General features: G+C 41.2%; 1 protein-coding gene across 4 annotated transcripts in view; it reads right to left on the reverse strand.

Annotated features, from left to right (window-relative positions):
- Positions 1-1,144: 1,144 nt before the first annotated feature.
- DAAM1 (dishevelled associated activator of morphogenesis 1) overlaps positions 1,145-12,514 on the reverse strand; it is a 153,166-nt gene continuing 141,796 nt past the window's right edge. For all 4 annotated transcript variants that reach the window (XM_087952340.1, XM_087952338.1, XM_087952341.1 and 1 more), the window contains 3 exons: positions 10,695-10,826; positions 6,334-6,504; positions 1,145-5,280 (listed from right to left, as the gene is read on the reverse strand). In XM_087952340.1, the coding sequence (XP_087808466.1) occupies positions 5,071-5,280; positions 6,334-6,504; positions 10,695-10,826 (513 nt within the window). In that variant the 3' untranslated portion in view covers positions 1,145-5,070. The remainder of the gene's footprint in view (positions 5,281-6,333; positions 6,505-10,694; positions 10,827-12,514) is intronic.

Below are 12,514 nucleotides of genomic sequence, written 5' to 3' on the forward strand. Positions count from 1 at the left end.
GCTATCAAATTGTTTTTACTCCCAGGAACTCTTTTGTAACTGGAACTTGTCTTGAAATTTGAATCTATAACTCCATATCATGCACTCTGAAATAATGGAGAACGAGGGTTGATCTTCTGCTGTGTGTCACCTGTTCAAGTATTTGAAGAATACTATTGTGTTTCCCAGCTCATTCTCCTCAAAGCTTAGCTGTCCAAAATTCATCAATTTGTCTTCATAGGACTTAATTTGTAGTCCTGTGGTCTTCCTCACTGCTCATTTCTGAACCTGTTCCAATTTGTCTAGATGTTCAAATGGGGTACTGAGAACTTGATACAATATTCAAGATAAAGTTTGTTAAACACATAATGAAATATTACAGATAACAGATTTAACAGATAATCAGAGTTGGAAGGGACCTTGTAGGACATCTAGTCCAACCCCCCGCCCAAGCAGGAGACCTTACACCATTTCTGACAAATGGCAGTCCAATCTCTTCTTGAAAGTCTCAAGTGATGGTGCTCCCACAATTTCCGAGGGCAAGCTGTTCCATTGGTTGACTGTTCTCACTGTCAGAAAGTTTCTCCTTGTTTCCAGGTTAAATCTCTTCTTGTTCAGTTTCCATCCATTATTCCTTGTCTGGCCTGCAGGCGCTTTAGAAAATAGTTTGACCCCTTCCTCTCTGTGGCAAGTATTGGAACACTGCTATCATGTCTCCCCTGGTCTCAACCAAGGAGAAACAAATGCATAAAAACCTGCACACTAACACATTCCAAGATAAAAGAGATGTATGAATTATATTTAAATAGTATTTCAGTGCCAGAACTAAAGTATATATTCAGAGAAATTGAAATATTTTTAAAATTTCTGATTCTACGATAATGCAACACTGGATCTGTGCAATAAGGGCATTCAAGACTTGGGGCAGAGAGGTATGTATGGTTTGAAGAACCATTTTTCTATAACAGAAATATTGTGTTTTTCTCAAGTGCAAATGCTATTTCCAGAAACATATTTATTGGGATAATGGGTCAACTGTATAACTGGGAAAGATGTAGTTATCAAATCTTTATTTAAAAAGTGTGTTGTTTGCATGTTAAAGGTCATACATAAATCCATCAGTTTATTTTAAAATTTACTCAAGTATAAATGATACTGAATATCCTTAATTTTATGTATACTCTTTATTGCATATTGTTGTTTTTCTTTAAAAAATGTACAGTCTTGTAACATACACATCCTGCTAGCTAAAAACACCCGTGTATCTAAGATCCACTACATGGTTTGCTACTCCTAATCTACTTAGTATATTTCAGTTTACAAACTATCACTTTTTTTCCTCTCTCTTTTTTGGCATGATTTTTTTTTTTAATTACACACCCAGGAGCAATGCAAAGAGGAAAATTATAATGAAAATAGAGTGGCTACTTCCACCAGCACCAGTCAAAAAATGTAATTTACAACAAATGGCACATGGGATTAACCTGTACATTTATTTAAGAAAACAAACAAGAACAAAAAAAACTCTCCCACACAAGCACAAAGAATTGCAAATGCAGCCTCCCAAATAAGGCTTTTGCAGATCAAGTTTGGTTTGGAAGCACAAGGAATGGTTTCCACTGGACCCTTGCTTCCTTTGCTTTGTAATCCATGTAGTAGAGATTGCAAGAAATCCAGGGAGATCCATTAATCCATCCTACAAAACAGAAACAGCTTCCCCTTGAAGGTATATTAACATTGCTGACAGCACAACACAAATCAGTCAGCTGTCTCAATTTGATACTTGATGTACTAAATGCCAAATAATTTTTTTGGGGGGTGGTATGGAGTGGGTAGGGGCAAAATTCGTAGAAGTGATGTGCTTGACTAATGCACCCAGATTTATTCTGGATCCAAATAAAACATTGTGTTTCTTTTGAACAGATCAGCATTGAGTATTATAAGGTTTTCAAGCCAGAACCGAAATTGTTGTTTCTTTAAAGAAGTTTTTCCCTATCTTGGTAACTTTTAAGATTTGTGGGCTTCAAACTCCCAGAATTGGTCAGGCAGCTGTGGGAGTTGAAGTCCACATATCTTAAAAGTTGCCAAGGCTGGGAACTTTCTAAGGGCTTCCACTTTAATTTGTACTGAATTTCACCTTCTGACTAATCTCATCTGATTTGCAGTAGGGTGATTAAACAAGGTAAGCTGATAGGGATCCTCCCAAAACGAATGTGTGCCTATCCAACATACGCACACAAACATCCCTGCTGAAAACATGACAAAAAGAATTATCTAAATAATTTTCCAGTTTGTAGTGTATTTCTGGATAGCTCCACTGGAAAATCCAAGCACTGCCTCAGCAGTGTTAGTCTGCACAATGTGTAATCTGCAGGATGCCCTGGATCACCAGAGACATCGCACTATGTCTACTCCAGGTAAATTGCTTCCTGATGGGAATGTGAATCGGTCCTGGGGTGGGTGGGTGAGTGGAAGTGGGGGCTGGAAATAAAGGTACTCACTTTTCAGCAAGGCTCTTTCTATGGTCATAGAAAGGGTGCTGAATTCTTAAATGCCTATTGGATTGCAGGGCTTGTCTTGCAGAGGAGACTGAATGTTACAGCACTTTTCTGCTCTTTTTATATTCAAAATATGCTGGCTTTGTCTTTATTCACATTTCATTTTAATGCACCCTCTGATCTATCTGAGCTCTTTTTCATCAGCAACGCCCTAAAATCGTAATCTAACCCAATTTTCTTCCATCTATAAATACAATATATACATATAAAAGAGAGGCACTTGAGTTTAAGTAACAGTTATGACCAACTTGGATGCTTTCTCTGGGAGCAAAGCTTTTGCTCTCTGCGAGGACTCAGATAATCAACATTCTCACTCTTACTGTTTTGCAAGGTATCTGACGAGCCATCCAGGTGTACATTTGATTGAAAAAGGCTGCAGTTAAGAAAAATGACATCTCAAAAAGAAGAAGAAGAGAAAAATACATGCACGTGCCTACATACACACACACACACAAACAGATCTCTCTAACAGCTCTCTGTGGTGTGATCTTCACAGCTTTCAGACTGCAAAAGGATCTGGGGATCCCGGCAACAAGAACTGTATTTTGTACAAACTAGTTTTTTTTTTTATACAAAACCACACATTTCTTTTACAATTCACATGAGGAAAAGTGCTATTCCAATTCCCCAACCAGTTAGCAACTTTTACTAGTCCCTCCCCACCCCGACCCCCAAAAGTTTCAAACAGCATTAACTATCTAGTGCAAGGACAAAAAAAAAATTAAAATAAAATAAACAAATCCCTGTTCAATTTCAGATAACAATATGAGGATGGTTAAAAAAAAAAAAAAAGCCACGGAAGAAAAATCCCACAAATAAATAAAAGAGGAAAAAAAGAGAGCAAAAAGTAACAGTCTTCAATATTCTCTATAAGATTAAGCCACACTATAAAAAATTGGCATTTTAAAAACTTGTTTCCAATTTCTTTGTATACTATTGTTTTTAAATTATTAATTACTCCCTGAGCAATCTGGTGTTTTTTTGTTTTTGTTTTTTTGTGTGTTTTTTTTAAAGATTTTGGATCTCCATTTTTATAGGTAGCTCTGCTTAACACTTCTGCAAGAAAAAACATGAATAGCAATATTTTTTTTTGGGGGGGGGAGAGGGGGCTTCCCGCTGCTCTGCATGATACATTTGGTCCTTAAATCTCTCTCCTCAGCTCTGGACTTCATCAAAGCCTTTGACCAAAGCTGTTTCCTTTGGGACAAAGGGCAAACTTTGAAATAAGTTTTATCTATGCTTGTTCTACAAACAGAGGCCTCTGTGTGCTGCCAATCAACCCAAGGCTATAGGATAACCAGGAGAGGACTATAAACTCACTGCTTACTTAGTAAAATCCACTTTTGTTTTTATGGCAGCAGTTCTCAGCTAAACTCTAAAAAATCCCAGGCACTACATTCACTTGGCCTGCTCCTGGTACTGCTTGACCACAAATTTAGCTCTGAAGACTTTAGTGGGCATGTATGGAGGATTACACATAGTGCCCAATATCTGCAGGTATGCCCCAACCCCCCCCTCAAGGCTCTTCTGGAATTACTGCTGATTAGACCACTGTTACAAAACGGAACTGGCCCAGAGTAACTTCTGACCTACGTTTACAGAGAATATAGTTTGTCTTATTTGGACAGGGAATCAAAACAAAACAGAACGAACACATAGATTCTTTTTTTTTCTTCAAAAAGAGAGAGAGAGAGAGCATACCCCCCCCTCCCCACACCCCATTGGTCTTCAATAAAGAAACAAATCAATTCTATAGATGCATTATTACAGTAATGAAAAGCTCCCCAAGGAGTCCAAAAGTGCTGGGAAAGAATGAAAAAAAGAGAGATTAGGGAATAAAGGGAGCCAGCACAAGAATTACAAGGGATGTTCAAGTTTTAGGTAATAACAGACACAGAAGATAAGAATTGTTTTCTCCCGAGCAATACAGTTCAGGCTGAACAAGACAAGTTTCTAATGGGCTTTTTGCCACTGTATTCCCAGCAGTGATGAGTCAGTCAAGGTGGGTCCATCCTGGTCATGATGATCTCAGGTCATCCTGCACAACTCTCTTCCTAGTTTCTCCTCAAGATCGGCCTCAAGGACCCCAATAAGCCAAGCTGAATGCTACTCTTCAGCCTCCCTCATTTCCCTCCCTGGGTGCTTCTGCCTCTTATCGGCCTCCCTCTCCAACGTTTGTGCTTTTGAAATGGAGAAGCTGCTTGTGGAATGCCACTATAATCGGTAGAAAGGGGAGCATTCATTCAAGCAGTTAGCCACCGGGCGTGCTTACAAGTGTGTCCACGCATACACACACCCTTTTGGTCTCCATCCACCCAAAGAGATTTGTATATACAGCACATATACACACCCACACACGCATGCTTCCTTTAACCACCCGCTCACGCAGACATGCAGGGTGGGGGAGGAAATATGCCACTGAGTGACCACCAAGGCAGAAGGCAAAGAAAAAGGAAAAAAGACCAGGTTTTAAACCAGATTATTGGTCAGGTTTTCCCCACCCACCCCCTAACACTCTTTAAAAAGACAATGTTCAAAAGTTGAGTTTTGTGATGGGTCTCTCACGACTCCCGTCTGCCAGCTGATTCGTGATGCGTTTGCGATTGCGCTTCAATTTAGAAAGGTCTTTGTCAAAGACTTCTCCGGACCTTAAAGCGGAGACCAGGTCATCAAACTCCCCACCTTCTTCACTGCTTTCTTTTGCCTTCCTAGCCTTGCGCTCCCTTTCTCGCTGCTCCTTGAGCTGGAAGAGAGAAAAAAAAAAGTGTCTTAATTTCCAGTTTGCAGCTATTGAAAATCCCGAGAAAGGCAGCACGTGGTCTTACACGTGTGTGTGGAAAACAATTCAGCTGGTGAAAGGCTGCCTGTTCCAGGGGACTCACAGTTCTATCTGGAAATATAAATGTGTTCTCAGAGAGCTCTTCAAGCCCAGGATGACTGATCACTCTCTGGGCCTGCTGAGAAAAAAAGCTCAGAATGCTTCGTATGTTGAATTGTGACTGAAAACAAGTGTTTGGGCAGAATGGTGATGTTGGAGGGAAGGTACTTGGTTACAGATTTACAGACCAAGAGCCCACACTAGCAGAAGCTAAACTCACTGGAAGATCCCACATACACTGCATGCAAATGGGCCTAAGCAAAGCCCTCATGACTCCCAACCAAAAGTGGCAAAGATCATTTTGGACTGAAAGCTTTGTGAGCTCCTGCTAGCCAGAACAGACTGATGTCTATAATGCTCAAGACTCTACAGGAGGGAGGTTCTTATGTTCATATAGGAAATAAATTAAAATATGCTCTAGAGCAGGGGTGTCAAACTCAATTTCATTGATGGCCGCATCAGGGTTGTGTTTGACCTCAGGGGACCATGGTGGGTGCCAACTCAACATCACTCATGTCAGGGGCACATGCGGCCCACCCAAACTCTGTTTTCACTGGCAGTGTTGCAGGATGCCATCCCAGCCAAAAACAGAGATTGGGAGCTCTTTTTCACTGGCAGGCACTGCGGGCAGGTCTTTTGTTGTTTTCAGGGTGCCCCCGTGGGCCAGATCTAAGCACCCACCAGATCTAAGCAGGCTGGATCTGGCCTACAGGCCTTGAGTTTGACACCCCTGCTCTAGAGGACAACAGATCAACTATCCTTGCTATTCTTGCTGTGTTATTACAGATGTTTTCTGTAATGTGATACTCTCTGAACGCCATGCAATGCATCTTCTGCTGGCAATGAGAGTTGAAGTTCAACACTTTTGGAAGATACCAATGACTATGCAATTGGATGTAGAAGTGCCTTTTGTAGTACCTGAGCTTCCATGCGTGCCCGTCGCTCTTCTTCTTCCTTCCTCTTTCTCATGTTTTCATTCTCTTGTTTAGCCTCATTTACAGCTTGAAGGAACTGGTCAAAGATGCCAAAGAACTCATCCGGTTGGGTTTTGCCAGAATCTTCTCCAAAATGCTTCACTGCCTTGATAAACTAAAGAAAGAAACTAGTAAGCTTTTTGAAAATTCTCCCAGATTTATTCTTTTTCTGTCTAAGAAAACATCAGTTTAAGAACAGGATTGTCATTCCAAGTGTAATTCTCTTTCATATCTTCCTTTAGACAAGGCCATGCATGATAGGAACTGTGAGAAACTAATCCATTATGGCAAGTCTGCCGAAGTCTTGGGGAAGTCAATGAATATGTGTGGCATTTTGTTATCAGGTTGTGAGCTGGGATTGTCATAAGTATAGATAATAATGAAACATCATCTTAGCAGAAGCAAATTACTATTCTATCTAGTCTCTGTCCCACCAAAACAACTCTGATCTTACTTTTAACATTTTGGAGGCTGGAAGGAGATACATATATACAAGCACTGAGTTGCCACCTCTTCGTTTTTTATTTTGTAAGCAGATCTATTGCTTAGGCAGAATTTAAGATCCTTCTGGAAACAGAGATGATCCTGAATCTAATTATTTTTCAAGAAAAAATAATGTAAATAAAATTCCCATGGTTTGAGCATGGTATTCTTGCACATATATAGGTTGGAATGTTGCATCTTTCACTGTACAATCTGTACAAGGTTCTGTGGTCTGCAGCTTCCTATCTTTCTATTAAGCCCTATTTACAGTGGTGCTACTAGTACAATCTAGGAGAGAATCCTGCCCTTATGAAAGTTTTGGACAAACTCAAAAAAACACTCTCTGAAGTCACACATTCATAATAGGACAAAGTTTGTGTTATGGTACAAGTCACCATCTCCTCCCCTGCTTTCAAATCTGGTATCTTCATGTACTTGAAGCCACCATGTCCTCACCAGTTCAAAGTCGGGTAATATATCTCTTCTGTAATGCATTATTCATACCATTTTTGAAATGCTAAGAAGCTGTACCTCTATTTTTGTTTCATGTCCTTCATTATCAAGTTTCCTCCACTCCCTCTTTTACTAACTCAGGGGCAATAAAACCAGAATTTGATATAAAAAATACAAACCTGAAACACACGGACAGGGAAAAGTGAAAACTCGGACTTTCAACTTTGCTTTGAAGATTCATTCCTATATGCTATTTATTATTGCCACATGCTTCAGTATTGGAACCAAATGTGCTAAGAAAGTTTTGGAAAAGACATTTACCCTCCCCCAACTGTCTTTGGAAATAAATTGGAAGTAAATCGAATTTGCTTAACCAGAAACTTTTCAGCCCACAGGAATGAACACACCCACCCACAGGTTTACCTGAAAATGATGAGTACTGCATTGATGACCAGTAGGCTTGTGAGTACAAATATGCAGGTTGCAATCTGAAATTCTTTGGCAACTAGGCAGGGGTGGGATTCAAATTTTTAACAACCGGTTCTGTGGGCGTGGCTTAGGTGGTAGGCGTGGCTTGGTGGCCATGTGACTGGGTGGACATGGCTTGGTGGTCATGTTATTGGCTGGGTGTGGCCAACTCAATATCACTCACATCGAGGCACGCATCTCCTCACCTGGCCTCTCATGACTGTGGGGATGCTGCAACAGTCGTAAGTGTGAAAAATGGTCATAAGTCACTTTTTTCAGTGCCATTGTAACTTTGAATGGTCACTCCACACAAGCAAAGTACCAGCAAAGGAGGGGGAAAAACTCCAGAGACATTCCTGAGACAGGAAATCTAGTCCTGCCAAGAATGTAAGAAGGGTTAAAGCAGTGGCCCCCAACCTTTTTTGAACCAGGGACCAGTTTTACGATTATTTATTCTTCCACGGACTGGTACCTTCTACTACTAGTCCCTAAAGCAGCGTGGAACTGCTTTAGCTGGGCTTCTCTCTCCCTTCTCAGCTCTCTCTCACCTTCCTCAGTGACCTGTCGCTCTTCTTTCCAGCCTCGGGCAAAAAAAAAAAAAAGACTTGGCACAGCCGGCTAGAAAGCACGCCCGACCTCCTCGCAGCTTCCCGCCTCCGCCTGCGAGGAAGTGGGCGGCGGGGGGAGGGGTTCAAGCGTGGGCCGGGAAGCGCGACTGGTCAGGGAATGACCTTCCCGGGAAAGTCGGAGGCGCAGCCGCCGCCGCAGCTGCTGCTGCTTCTTTGCGCTCTGGCGACAGACGCCATGGCGCTCCTTCAGCGCCTGTGCTCAATCTGTTCCTCCGGGTCGTGGTGCAGCAGCAACAGCAACAGTTTTATCTGCAGCGTGCGTGTGCGTGGTTGATGGGGGAGAAGGAGAAGGAGAGGAAAGGGAGACTAGCGCTGGGCATACCGTAGCGCTCTTTTCTCCCTCTCTCCCCCTCGCGGCGCCCAAGCTTTGCGGCTCGGTAAAAATGGTCCACGGACCGGTACTGGTCCGGGGACCGGTGGTTGGGGACCCCTGGGTTAAAGGAAAGGCAGTTTCTATAAGCAACACCAGAATGTTTCCTTCCTGCCTTTCTTACAGGATTAGGCCAGTAATTTCTTCTAAGAACCGGTTCTCCGAACTGCTTAGAATGTTAACAACATTCGGTTCTAGCGAATAGTTGCGAACTGGTAGAATCCCACCCCTGCAACTAGGTATCTATAGATCATATAAGCCAAGTAAACTGTATCCGTCTGGTATGTTGGTTGACATGAAGAGAACAGGGGGCCCATTATAGTAACATGATTATCCTGGCATGGTCCTACTCCATGGAACCGGACATCCAAGTTGCACCCTTCCTTATAGTTTTCTGAAGGAGAATCAAGATGGAGGTCTTCCACAGAGCTTTTGATAGTTGAAGAGTGATGCACTTGCTCTATTTTGTTTGGAAGGCGGTTATTTGATTTGATATGGTTGTATAATGCTACAAAGTAAATAATAAAGAAATAGCAATAGCACTTAGACTTATATACCGCTTCACAGTGCTTTTACAGCCCTCTCTAAGCGGTTTACAGAGTCAGCAGATTGCCCCCACCTTGGAAGGATGGAAGGCTGAGTCAACCTTGAGCCATTCAGAATTTAAATCCTGGAGTGAGCAGTGAACCAGCCTGCAGTACTGCATTCTAACCACTCTGCCACCCAATAATGAATATATATGTTGGGTATGAATAATGAAGGAAACCCACCTTTCAAACATTTGCTATTTTAGAAACAAAATGCTGAATTAAAGAGAAGCGAGTTCTCTTTAAGAGAGAAGCAAAATTGAGACAGGATTTCCACTGTGCAGTTAGCAGCAGGGTCTTCATTCAGCTCTTCCACACAACTGGTGGATGAAATAAAGCTAATGCTCTGAATATTTTACTGAGGAAATAAAGCTAATGAGGGTCAGAAAGAGAATGAGGTATGAACTTCTGGATGATTGCCTGACAGAATAACCAAGTTGGAAGGGACCTTGGAGGTCTTCTAGTCCATCCCCCTGCTCAGGCAGGAAACCTATACCATATCAGATAAATGGTTGTCCAATTTCTTCTTAAAAACATCTAGTGTTGGAGCATTCACAACTTCTGGAGGTGTCATTGATTGATTGACAGCTACTTCTCTCTCTCTCTCTTACCAACCATATTCTTTAATTGACTCATCTGCAATTAGAACTTGATTCTGATGGACAAATCGTAGAGGGACTCACTGCAGAGTTCCTTAAATTAGAATGCATCTTCGTACATTAGCAACTACTGAGCCAAGGGACAGACCAGAGAACGCCAAGAAAAAGACTCACAGGATAGGCAAAACCTAAGTCCCCAATGGCACAGTTAAAAATTGTCCACTCTAAAAATTGTCTGTTATTTAATTTTACAGTTTAATATGACAGAAAATGATTAAAGCCATGAGAAGCAGGTGTTTAACTGCAGTTTGTGGATGGGCTTCGCCCATCTTTGCCACCTTAAGGTCCAAAATATCCTTTCATTTGAAAGAGGTTGTAAAGCCTGGTCTATACCAAGAGGAGCTTTGGGAGAGAAAGGTTTTAGTTCAAGGCCTTATATAATCCCAGACTCAAGGTGTGATTTCAGAACATTCGGTTAAACTGATTATATGAAAGAGAAATACACTGAACTATGGTCAAAATTTAAGGCCTAGCATCAAAAATCCCATAAAGTTCTGGATTAGTAGAGATCCATGGTAAGGATGTGCAATATCTGGATCTGAAGGAGATGAGAGAGTGCTTTAGATCCAGTGTGAGTATCATCTTGGTATCTGTCAGTTGCAGTCTCTATCAGATCAGATGCTGCATATCTCTATCCTGTAATAATTATTCCTTACCAGTTCTTTGGCTTCTGCTAGAAGATCTTCTACGTCTGAAAAGCTGAAGCTGGCCAAAGTGATGAATTGGCTAACCACAGAAACAAACTTGTCCTCTGGATTGGAAGGCTGGGATTTTTGGTATTCTAGTTCCTTTAAAGAAAAAAATTCATGTTACTCCGGACAGAGGTAGTCATAATCCCAGATAATGATTGAAATTTAGAAATCCCCAAACAGCTCATGTCCAAGACCCCCCAATGTACACTCTAAGAGAAGTATTTCTGATGATGTAATATGAAAAATGCATAAATACTGTACTCCTGTGGGAAACAGGCTGTTCAGTTGGGTTAGACAGCCAAATAAATTATCCGTCTTCCCAGTAGCTTTTAGTTGAACAAATCGTGGCTGACATTAACTATGGATAAGATTGGCTGAATATCCTGATTCTGGATAAGTGTTAAGGAATTGAATGCATGGAGCTATGAAGGGACAACTCTCCAGTTCTGTTTCAGCCCTTCATTTTTATTAAGCACATTTTATCTTCATATTTATGTTAAATAAAAAGCAAAAAAGCAGGAAATATACAATATATCCAACACACTTTCTTCCCTCCTTTTTCCCCCACAACAGCAACCTTGTGAAGATATGTTGGGCTTTGATGACTAAGATGGACTTGAACTCTCGATCTCCTGCTTTCTATCCTGATGTCTTAACCATTCAACCAAACTGGCCAAGCACTTCCTCTACAGCCAGTTTAAATTGTAGCACAAAGGTCAACTATCAGATTGACTCAATAAAAATAAACCTGAATAATAAAAAGCTCTCTGTGAATCCATGGAATGATGGGACCCTTTCAAAGGAGGATATTCCATAGAACTGATGCCACTACGAAGAAACCTCTTTAGCTTGGAATGTCTTATTTGTTAGGGCCTTTGTCCAACTGAATATTCATTCTGCCATAAACACAACCATGTATACAGAACGATCTCCTATGCAAGTAGAGGTTCAAAAGAGCTTCAAAATACACTATCCCTCAATCAGGCTCTCATTGTAAGTGGGGGCCAATCTAAACTCTTATCAGGAAATAAAGTCAAAACCTAAACTGTCCATCAGTTGAGCAAATCAGGGGCTCAAAGGTCTTTTAAAGATAAGCTTTATGGTGTATTAATGATCATCATTATTCTGTGAACTTCTGTTTTTCCGTATGAAATTTTGGCTTTTCTGTTTCATCCGTGAGTCTATCATTCAATGGAGTGTTAATACTATCAATGTATAATAAGCCAGCTCTGCCAGGTCCATTGCACTGTGCTGCTAGCTGCCAAACCACTGGCTGGTGTGCTAGGTGTTGCAGATCAGCTTTGCTCTCAACTGGGGCTCATAACATTCTTGAAAATGTAACAATTGGTTCTAGCAATGCTGGTATGAGCAGCCTCCAGCACACCAGTCCATCATTCTAAAGCCAATCTCCTGTGAGTTTTTTGAACAAAATCATTCAAGAATTATTTTTAGGAACCCCTCCTCCCTTTTAAAAGCTCTTATGGTTCAATCCTAGAAGACAAATTCTGCTTCTCCTCACATACTGTAGGCCATGCAATCTTCTCCTTCTATAGCAGCCATCCGAATATTTCAGGCACTGTCTGTGGCCATCAAAGGATTGCCTATCTCGGTCTACATCTTCCTGGGTGCCTTATACATAACCCATTCCATGCTATTGAAAGTTCTGGTGCAGTTAGACCTTCAAATAACCCTTGCTGTCTCTCCTCAGCCTTCCTCCTCAATCAAACAGAGGAATATAGCTCCCTGAAACATAGTTTTTATTTTCTTTATTATTGATAAGGACC

Source organism: Notechis scutatus, chromosome 1 (assembly GCF_049901735.1).
Source record: "Notechis scutatus isolate UNSWTSFEM ecotype Mainland chromosome 1, rNotScu1.2, whole genome shotgun sequence".
In the NCBI taxonomy this organism is placed as follows: domain Eukaryota; kingdom Metazoa; phylum Chordata; class Lepidosauria; order Squamata; family Elapidae; genus Notechis; species Notechis scutatus.